We start from the raw sequence: 14,098 nt of genomic DNA, 5'->3' as shown, positions 1-14,098 counted from the left end.
AGGTCCCGGAAGATCTCGTTCACGAATCCTTGGAAGACAGCTGGGGCATTACACAGTCCAAAGGGCATAACTAGGTATTCATAATGCCCATCCCTGGTGTTGACTGCTGTCTTCCATTCATCGCCTGACTTGATCCGGATTAGGTTGTAAGCGCCACGGAGATCAAGTTTGGTAAAAATCCGAGCACCTTTTATACGATCAAAGAGTTCGGTGATAAGAGGAATCGGATACCGATTTTTTACGGTTATGGTATTGAGCCCCCGATAATCAATGCAGGGTCTTAAGGTCCCATCTTTCTTTTTCACGAAAAAGAAGCACGCTCCAGCGGGAGAGCTGGAAGGTCGAATGAATCCGCGATGAAGGTTGTCCTTGATATACTCTGACATAGCCTGTGTCTCTGGTAGTGAGAGAGGGTATACAAGGCCCCTAGGAGGGTTTTTGCCAGGTAGTAAATCTATGGGACAATCCCATGCCCGATGACGTGGCAGGTGTTCAGCTTGCGCCTTATCGAACACGTCAGCGAACGGGGCATACTGTGGAGGAAGGCCCGGAGGACCAGGTGTTATAGATGATCTGTTGATTTTGAGTGGTACCACTCGGGTTAGGCATCTATGATGACAATCCGGGCCCCAGGATGTGACTTGGGGAGTAGTCCAATCAACTTGTGGTGAATGAAGCTGAAGCCATGGAAGGCCAAGAACGATGGGACTAGTAGTAGCAGGAAGGACCAGCAAAGAGATTTTCTCTCGGTGTAAGGCTCCAATTTGAAGGGTCAAAAGAGTCGTACAGTGGGTCATAAGTCCATTAATGATGCGAGAGCCGTCTATAGCGGTGACCGCTATGGCGGTTTTTAACGGGGCCACTGGTAGGGACCACTGGTTAACAAGAGCACTGGAGATAAAGTTGCCGGCAGCACCGGAATCCAGAAGTGCTTGAGAGATAAAAGATTTGGTGGCTGAGAAGATGGTAACATCAAATGCACACACTTTGGAATCCATAGAAGATGGAGAGGAGTCCAGGGACCCTAACCTTACCTCTCCAGAACTATTTACGGCCTGGCATTTCCCGACTTCTTAGGACATGAGTTCAGGCTGTGAGTAGGGTCAGCACAATAGATGCAGAGTCTATTTTGTATTCGTCGATCCCTCTCTCTAGATGTTAACTTAGAACGTCCTACCTCCATGGGTTCCACTGGAGAGGGAAGGTGACGAACTTGAGGTGATGGGCGAGTGAACCCCTTAGAGGTGCTTGTTCTTTCAGACTCCCTCTCACGGAATCTCATGTCTACCCTATGACATAGGGAAATTAGATCGTCCAAGGAGGAGGGTAACTCTTGTGTGGTCAGTGCGTCTTTGATCTTATCCGTCAGACCCTGCCAGAAGGCAGCTATCAGGGCCTCGGTGTTCCACTGTAGTTCAGAGGCGAGTATCCAAAACTGAATGACGTACTGGGCCACAGTGTGTGATCCTTGGCGTAGTCGGAGAATGCTGGAAGCCGCAGAGACAACGCGGCCAGGTTCATCGAAAATTTTGCGGAACGTGGAAATGAAGAGTGCACTATCCTCCAATAGGGGGTCATTTCTCTCCCACAGAGGGGAGGCCCATGCAAGAGCCTGTCCGGAAAACAGAGAAATGAGGTAGGCAATCTTGGCACGGTGAGTGGCAAAATGGTGAGGTTGAAGTTCGAAATGGAGAGAGCACTGATTCAAAAAACCTCTACACGTCTTGGGATCTCCATCATATTTTGAGGGAGTAGGCAGGTGTAGCGTGGAAGCAGTAGACACCTGGGATGGCACTGGGGAAGGAGAAAGCGCTTGAGGTTCAACAGTCGCTGAAACAGTTTGTAGAGGAACTCCTCGGGTGGCCAGAGTCTGGAAACACTGGAACAGATGTTGCTGCCGAACATCCTGTTGCTCTACCCGAGTGATCAGATGCTGCAGCATCTCCTTAGCTGTTGGTTCCAATCCTGGGTCTGTCATGGCCTGATCTTACTGTCACGGGCACTAGGAGTTGCTTACCCGAGTTTCACCAGATGGAACTCTGCTAGAGAGGCGGGGTTATGGCACGCACCTCAAAGCAGGCAGGTGAATGATTGGAGCGACACAACAGCAGGAGAGTAGAGATAGTCTGAGGAAGTCAGCGACTTGCAGCTATGGTTAGAGGAAAGTCAGCGACTTGGAGCAGTAAACTGGAGGCTGAAGATAATGTAGACACGAGGAGTGATCGTGGATAGGTGATGGTAGGTAGAGGAGGAGTCAGTGGTCTGCGTACAGCAAGTTGTACCACTGCAGTGATGGGAAGAATAGTACTGGTGCAGGTAGGAAGCAGGGTAGTCGGTGGTCTGCGTTCAGCAAGTTGTACCACCGCTATGGTGAGGAGTCTGGTCCAGGTGTAGGTAGGTAATAGGAGAGTCAGTGGTCTGCGTATAGCAAGTTGTACCACCGCTGTGATAGGAGGACTTGTCCAGGTGCGGGTAGGTAACAGGGAAGTCAGTGGTCTGCGTGCAGCAAGTTGTACCACTGCTGTGAGAAGGAATGAGGACTTGTCCAGGTGCAGGAGAGTGAAGTTGAAAGGCAAACTGTGGCTGTATGGAAACAGCGCGAGTAGAGCAATGTCTTGTGAGGCAGAGATGGAAGGCACAATGAATAGTCTGTATGGAGTAGATGCCTTGCCGGGAGGAGAAGCTGGTCACAGCAGATATGCACAATAACGCTAAGTAGTAGCGTGAGGAGATATCGTAGCTTGAGTGAAAGCTTGTCCTAAATGAAGCAATGCAGTAACACAGTCTATATGGGTACTTGTACCCTGTGCAGCAAACAACAATGGAAACAACTGGTATGCGAGCAATAGGCAATATTCAATAGTCAGAAGAGCATACCCAGTTGTGTAGATCCGGAATCAGCTGAGAAGTGAAGCGTTGTAGCGGTATGGGAACCGCCGCTGAGTTGAGCAGGGAGCAGCGTGGAAGCTGAAGCACGAGTAGAGCTGGAAGCAGTTTGGAAACTGTACACACGAGTAGAGCTGGAAGCAGTTTGGAAACTGCACACAGGAGTATAATTGGAAGCAGTTTGGAAACTGCACACAGGAGTAGAGCTGGAAGCAGTTTGGAAACTGCACACAGGAGTAGAGCTGGAAGCAGTTTGGAAACTGCACACAGGAGTAGAGCTGGAAGCAGTTTGGAAACTGCACACAGGAGTAGAGCTGGAAGCAGTTTGGAAACTGCACACAGGAGTAGAGCTGGAAGCAGTTTGGAAACTGCACACACCTATAGAAGTTCACAGGGAGTGAGACTTCAAGATCAGGCCACTACCTAAAGCTGCAGGTGCCTTAAGTAGGGAGGGGTGATTGATCCATCAATCACATTAGTGGTCAGGTGTAGTTGTTAAAGGGACCTGCGCATGCCCAGTGCGACAGGATGGCGGACGGCCGCGGTTCCACACACGTGTGAGCGGGAAAGATGGAGAACCACGTACCAGAGTGGAGGCACTCACACTCCGGTGAGTGACACAGCCTTAGTGCTGGTTGGTGAGTATAGGCTGCTTCCCGGGTTGTGTTCATAGCGTCTGCCGAGCGGTAAGTGTAGCTGTGGCAGAGCGGCTTCCTATACCGGCATTTGGAACGCAGATGCGTTCCAAATGCCGAACTTCCGGTATTGTGATGGAACACACAGCGCCTGTGCGTTCCACCGCAGAGCAGTTCTTTCTGTGTGCTTCTTTCTCTGTTTGGGATGTAAAAGTTTTTTCGGGTGGTGCGGTTGGTGTCCAGGTGTTGTGCTTGGTGTGGGAGCTTGCTGTTCCTTTGGGTCTTAGTAGGCTGTGTACCCAACGCGTTTCATCCGTGGACTTCGTCAGGGTAATGACTGGTCTGTGAGTATTCTGTGCTTTTTATCCGGTTTTCTGTGTGTTGTATCCAATGGGATTCCGGGAGGGGAGGGGGAATGGCTTGGAGGCGGGGGATAGAGGCAATGATTGGCATTAGAGATGTGTCTGTGTAAATATAACTTTGAATGGGTTAAGACAACATGTCGGTGGGGCTGATTATTAAATGGTTGTGGGGAAGACTTCGGATGGTTAAAGGGCCGTCTTTTAGCCTTTCTGCTCCTTTTAAGTATGGGTGTGCGTGATTAGGGGACAAGGGTATCTTCTTTAGGGATCAAGTGGTGTGTCCTGGGCGAATTGAGTGCTGGGGCGGTAAGGAGCAGTACAGGACCTATCAATGAATAGCAAGCACAGGTCAGGTGAATGGGCATTCAGCTCCCTTCTGATGGCTGATGCTGTACTTGTACATTGAAAAGTTCTTCCTTTTCTGTGCCCTCCTATGCCTACGCCTCTTGTGCCAACAGTAACAGCAATGACTCCTGCAGTGAGCAGCCAGCATACAGAGCTACAGGAGGCAGAGAGAGGGAAACACAGAGGCAAGTACTTCATCTCTGCCACACTTGGATGGTGCTGTACTAGCCCTGCCTAATGGGAAGTATGAACAACCCTGATCAGACAATAGATTTAATGGTTGTAACATTTACACACAATTGCCAATGTTCAGATACAGAATATAAGCTGGCTGCCTTCAATTGCAGCCTCTGGGGGGGAAACGCTCTTTACAGATGCTTTGGTATATTTTTTCAGACTTTCAACTTATCCCAAAATTTACAAACTGAACTGAGTTCTATTAAACACCTACGGAACATAGATTTGTCATAGCAAATGCATGTCAAAAAGCTACTAATAATTTCCACTTTTTAAAGCCAACAAGCTGAAACCTGGCATGAAAGAGACTTATCTTATTAAACCGCATTTCATCAGAGGAGGGAAAAACTAGAATAACAGTTTCCTCTGCCAACAAAGTTAGTGTTTTATTGCATAACATGTTTGCTTGGATGTTTTCTGATTTGACCCAGAATAGAAAGATGAGTATAACAGCAGACAAAGTAATATGTGACTAAGCGTTACATTATGAAATGTATTCCATAAAGGTCAAGAAGCAAAACATGGAGGTAAATTGTCTTTAAATTGTAGTAAATTGCCTCCATAATTTATAAAACATCACCACTTTTATCTCCAGTTATAAATAAATAGTTGTATTTTTATATAATATGGAGGCAAATAACTGCCATATTAAATACAACTTACCTTCATTATGTTCTACCCCTGTAATGTGTGGTTAAAAGCATAGGTGGCCAAGCAGTAGAGGTCACAGAGTTTGGGAAAACGTCGGGGGGGGGGGACGACGAATGTCCAGGAATAGTAATAAGGGATATCAAAAAGGTGAATTAATAAGGAGTACTAACATTTAGGGCTAGATTTACTATCAGGCGTGATGCATGGCGGCTTCAAACCGCCATGCATCGCGGCGGTTTTCCGGCGTGTTTGCATTGCAAACAGCCGGATTTACTAATGGGCGCATTTCAGCTTCAATTTGAAGCCGCCGGCGATGTAACGGCGGGATGTAATGCTCAAAGCCGCCGGCGGCTTTGAATAGAACATGGCGCTTTTGCTTTAAATGACGGCGCTTTTGTGTAAAGGCGTTTTTTTTGAAAATTACACCTGTCTCCTGGCCTGTTACTATTGGCTATTTTCAAACTCAGGAGATTTGACATCACAAGCCCTATATAAACCACTGGCCTGACACTTTTTTCTCTGATAGGGTTTAGAGGAGTTTTGTGAGAGGAGTTTGGAGGATAGTGGTTTGCTGAGAGTTGGTGTTTGGTGGATTGGTGGAGCGATATCTGATTGAAGTGTGAGTAGTCCTGTGGTTTTTTCCTGTTTTGTACATTTATTTTCTCATTTATTTTCTGTCTTGTATTTTTTGTATTTGACTTGTCCTCTGTCTGTGTTACTTGTGTGTGACTGTGTGGAGAGTGTGTCTGTAGGTAGTGTAGTTTGTTCTTTGTGTTTGTAAGTCCTTCAGTGTTTTGTGTTTTTCTGTCTTCTGGGTAAAAATGTCCAGAGATAGGAGGGGAGCAGAGGCTGAGGAGAGGGAGATGGAGGTTGAGGGGTCAGAGGAGGGAGAGGGAGAGGTTGAGGAGACAGGACAGAGCAGGAAGACCAAGACAGGGAGGAATGTGCGCTTCTCACATGATGAGAATTGTGTGTTGGTGCACAATATCATTCCCTGCTACGAGGTGATCTTGGGGAACCTGGCAGCCCGGACTCCGCTAAGGCGGCGCCACCAATTGTGGGGGAGAGTGTGCGACGCTGTTAACGCGGTGGGCCCACTAAAGAGGACAGTGGCGCACTGCCGCAAGAGATTTTCGGACATTAAGAGGAGGTTGAAGGAAAAAATGGCCCAGGAAAGGAGGTCCACAAGACGCACGGGTGGTGGCCCCCCTCTTCGCGTTGAATATACCAGCTATGAGGAGGAGCTGCGGCAGATAATGCCCCGTGAAATAGTGGAGGGAATTAATGTGCAAGACACAGATTCGCCCTCGTTTGCCCAAGGAGTTGGTGAGTGATTTGTCCTTTTTAAGCTAACAATATTGAAAATGTTTTTTTATTGTAAAAGTGTCTTTTTTACTCAATCAGTATGTAAAGGGCAATAATTTTGTTTATAACTGTTTTTTAATGTGCAAACACATGTCTTCCAAAGATTTATTATTTGTAAAAGGCTTTTTGCTGCAAATACATTGTATGCTTTTTCTAATACATCCAGATTCACCTGGACCACAGTTGAGTCCCATTCCTACAGCTACACCTCCACCTTCAGTCAGAGATTCGGCCACAGAAGAGCAAGCAGGTGTGTGATTTATGTTTTTGTGCTAAATAATGGAGTTAATTGTTTTTCTGTGGAAATGTTGCTGGCAAAATTTTTTTTATTAAAATATGGTGTGCTATGCGACCTTAGGGCTACATTTACTAAACTGAGATGTTGGCTAGAGCAACCAATCTGAATATACCTTTACTTTATTTATTGCATTCTACAAAAAGAGAGCTCAAATCTGATTGGTTGCTATAGGCAACGTCTTCACTTTTTTACACACGCAGTTAAGTCAAAATACCCAGCATGTACTACACAGAGGGAGGACTGAAATAGGATTTGTGTACCCCAAGGCACGGTCTAGCCAGATATTGCGTAATAAATCACAATATTTGTAGGTTACAAATACTATGCTTTTTTAGCCCCCTCAACCATACATAGTTCATATGATACTGGGTATTAAAAGGATAATATGTGCATCCTTAAGCAGGTAGCATAGGACAATAAATCATTAATGCAAAAATTGTGAAACAATCTGTAGTTTGTAAAGATTATTCTTTCCTATCAAGTGTTCAGAATGCAATATACAAACATATTATATCCTATATACTTACCGTCATTTTCATACACAGGGCCCTCTTCATACCAGGCACCTCAGGTGGAGTCCCTCCAAATGTCCCCTGAGCCAGATGAGCAAACCATAATCACCCTGGAAACAGTGGATGCCCCTGTGTCTGGTTTCCAGGATGTTGCACCTGGCCCTGCTGAAGCCCCAGCACACCAGCAGCCGGCACCTCAGAGTATGGACCCAGCCCGTGAAATGGCGCAGTCTATTGGTGCTTTCCAGCAGCAGCAATCAGTCTTCATGGAGAGCCAAACTCACAACATTTCCCAAATTGCGGCCCAGTTGAGGTGGATACACCGCACAAATAGCCAAATTCCTGCTGCAATCAATCGTCTGGCTAATGCCTGGGAGCAATCCAATCTGCAGATGGCCCAAATGACTGGGGCTGTGGAGGCATTAAATTCCTCCGTTCGCGAGGGGAATGCGAACCTGACCCGGCTGGCAGGCCAACTGCAGCAAGAACTCATTGCCCGCTTGCCTGCACCCTTTTCCTCGGCCACCACAAGTACCGCTAGTACGCCAAGCAGATCGGCACAGAGCACTCCTCCAAGGAGAGGTGCTCGCACCAGGGGTGGGCCAGGGAGAGGACAGAGTGGGGCAAAACATAGCGATATGCAAGCAAAAAGGCGTCGCTAGCGCTAACACATGACTATTGCCTCATGCTTTTTTTACTTTGTATAAGCATTATCCTTTATTATTTATTGTGTTGTACTGCAATAAATGCAGTTAAATTTCTATGGTGTCAGTGTTTATTTTCTGCTAATTAAACAAGAGTATAGTGATGTTTTAAAAAACTAGGCACTCAAATCATTTACACATTGCCCTCTGACTGTCACAAACATTGCACTCACATCAAACACATTTTAGAGAAATAAATGTTTTTCCTATTGTGTAGTAGTTTGTAATGAGACGGACTCTAATCTGCCTTCCGCCCTCTGTGCTCTGCACATCACCAGATGTGACACAGACCCCTTCTGCTTCAGTGTGTACTGCACTAATCGGTGGGGTAAATTGATGTAATGCTAGATTATGTATAAAACAGCCAGCCAGGATAATATCAGACCCCTTTTCAGGTGCATACATAACCACCCCACCAGATTATTCTAGTAAGCTGAACCTGGTTTACCAAAGTACAAATGTACGCTATAACACACCTCTACTAGTGGGTTTGTGCCTGAATTTGTGCTGTGCAGATGTGTGAGGATGCAGCAGAGGAGTCATCAGCCAGAAACCCATTCTTTATTGAGTACAGTTAAAATTGCTTTTACACTCTGTTAAGGGATTTGTTGCAATATTAAACAAATGTTGAACTTAGTAAAAAAATTGCATCGTGGGAAAACAGAAGAGAAAAAGAAACCCAAATTACACTGCCATTACAAGACACTGGCCTTTTAACATATACAATCCCAAAGGGACAAACTTTGCACATGAAATGGCCCTTTCCCTTCTGTTCAGATTGACCAAATACCTCAAACAGCACACTGTTTGAACAATCTCGCCGCTCACAAGCAGCGCTTTCATTTTGGTCTTTTGAATGGCGGTTTTCCGGCGCCTTTATAAACCCCCTAATAGTAAATCCGGCTGTTTGTATGTGGAGCATTGTTGAAACCGTCACGGCGCTTTATACAGAGGCGGGTTTGAAAACATCATTTCTGGCCGTTTGGATGGCGGGTTTAGCGTTAGTAAATCCGGCGATGGCTAAACCGCCGGCAAACCCGCCGAAAGTCGGCGGCTTTACAAACACGCCTGATAGTAAATCTAGCCCTTAGACTTGACAGTGACTAAGGTGGATCCTATAAACTTGGGGGAAACAGGACGTGGTGGTAAATTTTCTTTGACATGGAAGCATGAAGCAGAGTGTCCACCTGAAGTGGTGCCCTCTAGGAGGGCGAAGAAGTGGAGACTCGTGGACAACAGTGCTGGAACCAGTCAGGAGACGAAGAAAAGAAAAAGTTTCTACTTACCAGACTTCCGTTCCAGCATAGGTAAGTCTACTTGCCCCCGCAGCGCTTCCAGGCATTGGTGACAGTGAATCTGAATAGAACGGCACAGGGGTGCGAAAAGAATAGACGCTCTTCAATCAAGAGTACCAGACCGATGGAGTCGATTTAAGAAGACAGATAAGATATGTGCCAAACAGGAGAGGAGGCAGGAGAATCCCAGCAATGACAATTGGTACAAGACTTCAAGGCTAATTGCTACACCCCCACATGGAGCCTTTTTGTGTATGTCCCAGTGGTTGCATTGTGATCAGTCTGTGTGCATCTTATTATTTCCTGCAGGCGTTAAACCTAAATTAACTCCATATAATAGTAAATACGACTGTCTTTACGTCCAGTTTACCTCCACTCTTTGATTCGTAAACTGGATTTACCACCCTAGAGCCTGATTTAAAGTTGAACCTTAATAAGATACACTGTGTGCATATGAGTAAATATTTCCACATCTGTATTTTGAGTTGCACCTATATAAAAATCCATGCAATCATAAATATATCTTATAAATGTGTCCAAAAATTCGACAATCATCGTCAGCTACGAAAGTTTGCGCAGTTGTTTTCACAAAACTACATTTGGTAACTAATGTATTTAAAGACACTTACCACCCTGAATAAGGCAACTGAAAGGGGTGTGCTTAACTTGTGTCTTTAATATACTGTACTTTAAAACGTCTTATCCTTCTGTCCAGGGAGCCACATGTACAAGTCTAAATATAGATGCAAGTTGTGAGGAATTACTTCTTCATGTAAATTCCTTGGCAGGTCCTCCAGGTCTACATACATAAAATCATTGAACAGCAACGTCAAACAAGCACAAGTAAAGTGTTAGAACTACCGTGGGCGCGGAGGATGTGGCCAGAGGCGAGGGAATCTCGGCAATTAAGTTGCCCCCATTAAAGGGCCCAGAAGTAGCCCCTCTACGTGCACCCTAATTGGCAGCTACACCGTTACTCCTCCTCTTACAGCGCATTGCCGTGCAAAATAATAAAAATGCGTCGGATACAGAGGAAAGAATGGAAACGCACCAAAGTTCACAGAACTCCAAGCAGTTAGTTTGCACCTTGAGCAAATATATATACCAATAAAATAGTAATACTATATTCAACTGGAGCTTTAAACTAGATTTATTAATAGATCATAAAGTGTAATATTCAATTTAATTGTCTAATCTATTAGTTAATAATAAACCTGACTGGCTATCTGATCTTCTTTTGCTGATTAAGCTTAAGGAATACATATTAATGTTTGTAATAGTTATATGGGTGTTTTTTCCATCTGATTGAGAGATGTTAAGGTGCATAGAGTGCTTTTACACACTAGTCACTCTTTGATATGTTGGTTATAATAACATAATAATACACAAACTCATATCAAGCTCCTCAACTCAAGCAACTTTAAAAAATAATTCTATTTTTTAAAGTTGCCAGATTTTTTAAACAGAAAAGGATAAATATCTATTAATCTGTCTTTTCCTTGCTGCAAACCACATCTGGTTGTAATTTTTACTGACACCATAATGAATTGTTGGATCATCATCTGAGGATTGTAGAAAACAACATTCACATTTTGCCAGTAGCTATAGTACAGTACATATCTCCATACAGATATTTCAATCAGTCACATAATGCCCGAATCCCACATTTTAATATGAGTTGTGAAATACAAACATTGTATCATTTCTTTTTAATATTGCTGTCACAGGGCAGAATGGAGAAATTATCATTTCTTCCATGTCTTTCCAGCTTATGGTGCAAGTGAACAGCTCGTAAACTCTGGACTAATGGTCATATATGAAGCTTGAGAATTGTGGCCTGCAGTGTAAATGCTGTTGTGAGCTGTTAAATGCACCTGGTTTTATACTTGTAGCTAGTGGTTAAAGTGGAAATTTAGAAGTGGCGATATGGAAAATGTAACTGAATGGATTTTGATAGATTTGCAATGAAGGCAGTAGGAGAGGTGACGATCTAGCATACCACTGTATACACCGCCACTTCAACCACTGCTTGTAGCCCTGTTTCTACAGGTGTTTGTGATGTGGGTGCTAGTGGCCAGTGCTCCTACATCTCGTTTGGGGTTCCTTCAATCTAGCTCAGTCTATTACATCCCTGGTCTTTGTGGGTTATAATGTTGGAAAGGGGTTCTTGCACATGGAAGTTGAAAACAAAGATAGCTAGCAGACATAAAAGGTTTAACAATACAAGTCCCCTTACACTTATTGTAATAATTTGGAGTAGGATAATCTCTAGGATAACACCTCTACCACATATTTACATTGTCCCACAGATGATACAGAAGAGCTGACAATCCATGCCACCAGTCAGAAATGTCGACAGGTTCAGTGTGTCCACCTCTCTGGTTAAAATGGCGACATTGTGAATGCCGACAGGAAATAAAGTTGACAATTGCAATGTCGACATTCAAATGGCAGTGTCAGCAACAGCAATACAGTCGCCAGACCCACCAGCACAAAAAACAAACAATCCTAAAAATCGGTGCTTGGCAAAATAAAAACAAAATCTTGGGACCACCGCAAACTAGCTCTTGACATGAGCTCCCACGACGTAATGACTTAATTACAGCTGATCGGTCTATTCAGAACATGAGGCTTTCCTCATGTTATAACGTCCCATCGCTGAGGTCATGGGAAAGCCCCTTATTATAAATACACCTAGGGGGTTTAATTAAGTCATTACGCAGATGTATTGTGCTGACGGGTCCGGCGGCTGTATTGCATTGTGACTGTCGACTTTACTACCTGTCAACAGTCACAATGTCGGCATTTTAACCACGTAGACACACTGGACATGTCGACATTTCTGATTGTCGACATTTTTGTGTCAATAGTCTAACTGTTAACAGGTTTAGCCTCGACAGATTGACTACATCCCTGTTCCTGAACCTGCATGCGCGGCAGAGGCAGGATCCTTGTGGTCACACCCTTCGGGATGCAAGTACTGGCTTTTGTCTACAGGGGGCATAAGATGCAACCATACCAGGGTACAAGGGTGGTTTTTCGACTGCAAGCACCAAAGACAGACTTTTCAAATCTGTACTAACTACATTTTTTGCTTTGAATATGTTTTTATATTACTTGGCTAATGAAGGTCTGAAGTTTTGTCTTAATTTTATTTCATTTTTAATCATATGATATTTTTTGTCATTGCCTAATTCTATTCATATCTATTTGCAATATTAAAGGCCACGTTTGACATTTCAGTATAACAAAGACTGTGTTATATAACTGAATATATACCTAAAATACTGAATCTGTTAAGATGAATAAGATCTATCCTTTATAGATAATTTGTATTTTCAAACAACTTTTTACTAGGGCATTATTCTTCTCTCTTGCCTTGTAACAACATATTTTGTTATCTTAGATCAGTCTACTACACTATCTAAGAAATAATGTATACTATAAATATGATTGTGTTCCTTTTTGGTAAACTGCAGAAAATATAAAAGAATGCATTAATGTGTATGTATTCAGAGCAGTTTATCGCCTACACACATGTCAAAGCAGACATTTTTCCTTAAGTAAAAAGAATAAATAAATCACTTAAGGAGTGTATACCTAAATTTGGACTACTGTGAGGGATGAATTCAGAGTTCTACAAAGGGATTGCTTAGAAATGTAAATGTCCATATTATCTTAAAGAAATAAAACAGTTGCCAAGATATATGCTGAAACAGAGTTATGTGGCCTGAAGTATTATTAATTAATTAATTATAGCCCTAGTAAGCATTATTCTATCAACTAACCGGAAGTCTGGACTGAGTCTCCACAAAATATTAAGTGACTTATAAGATTACCATCATCTCCACTTGTTTCTTTGTTTTTCTTGGCTTTCAGTTTCAACTGCTTTGTGAATTTGTTCTGGACTACTGTAAATCGCTAATTAAAATCGAGTCTTTTCACTCACAGCTCTTGGACTACGCATAACATAACGCATAACATCTTGGACTACGCACAACATAACGCATAACGCTTAACATCTTGGACTACGCATTACATAACGCTTAACACAAAACATCTTGGACTACGCATAACATTGCTATAGTGAATTAATGAGACAAATAAAAATTCATAAAGCATTATCAAAACGCAGTCAAGGCTGATACCAAACAATATATATGGTGTTTAAAGAGTCAGTATTTTTTGTACATTGTCAGATTATTCAATCTATACTGTATAATCAACATGCACAGTAAGAATATCTGACAAATATTTTCATATATTATTGTGCTTAGAATGGGCAGAGCAATGATCAGGGGCTTTATTCTTTCAACTCTGCTGCCATCTTATGGATAATGTTAATACAGAGATAAGGGTGTTGTTGTCCTTAAAATAATAAACGTGCCAATACTTTCTATTATAGATGAGAGAATTACAAGACTGTTTCTTGGAAGTTAGTCTTAAGTGTTCCGTGCGGAATGTCCCTCCTGGACATCTACCTTATTATGCTCCATTAACTACACAGAGCAGAATCATTTCTACTCTATTTCTACTCTATTTATAGGCTATAAATTCTACAAGATGAACATTTCCCCTGAATAGCAAAACAAAATAGTTGATTGAAGACTGTATTGCTGAAGCTTTGCGAAATGATCTGTTCCACCATAAAACAGGATTTCTGCAACATTTTGCTATCTATACTTCTGATCATAGATAACCAATGCATTGAATTGCTCTTAGAAGAAGTAGCTTATAGGTGAAGTTTTGCATTTGAGGTGAAATTATTGTTAAACATGAACATAAGAGAAATTTCAATAAAGATTGTA

The 14,098-nt window shown here is 43.2% G+C and overlaps 1 protein-coding gene across 1 annotated transcript; it reads left to right on the top strand.

Moving 5' to 3' along the window:
• The first annotated feature begins 6,223 nt into the window (after positions 1-6,223).
• LOC142095354 (uncharacterized) lies at positions 6,224-11,676 on the top strand. The gene is made up of 5 exons (XM_075178307.1): positions 6,224-6,442; positions 6,648-6,731; positions 7,325-7,888; positions 9,132-9,302; positions 11,600-11,676. Exons 1-5 carry the CDS (start codon positions 6,280-6,282, stop codon positions 11,674-11,676), a joined length of 1,059 nt encoding a protein of 352 aa, XP_075034408.1. The 5' UTR covers positions 6,224-6,279.
• Positions 11,677-14,098: the final 2,422 nt, after the last annotated feature.

Source organism: Mixophyes fleayi, chromosome 6 (assembly GCF_038048845.1).
Source record: "Mixophyes fleayi isolate aMixFle1 chromosome 6, aMixFle1.hap1, whole genome shotgun sequence".
NCBI classification, from domain to species: domain Eukaryota; kingdom Metazoa; phylum Chordata; class Amphibia; order Anura; family Limnodynastidae; genus Mixophyes; species Mixophyes fleayi.
This window is presented reverse-complemented; position numbering and strand designations above follow the sequence as displayed.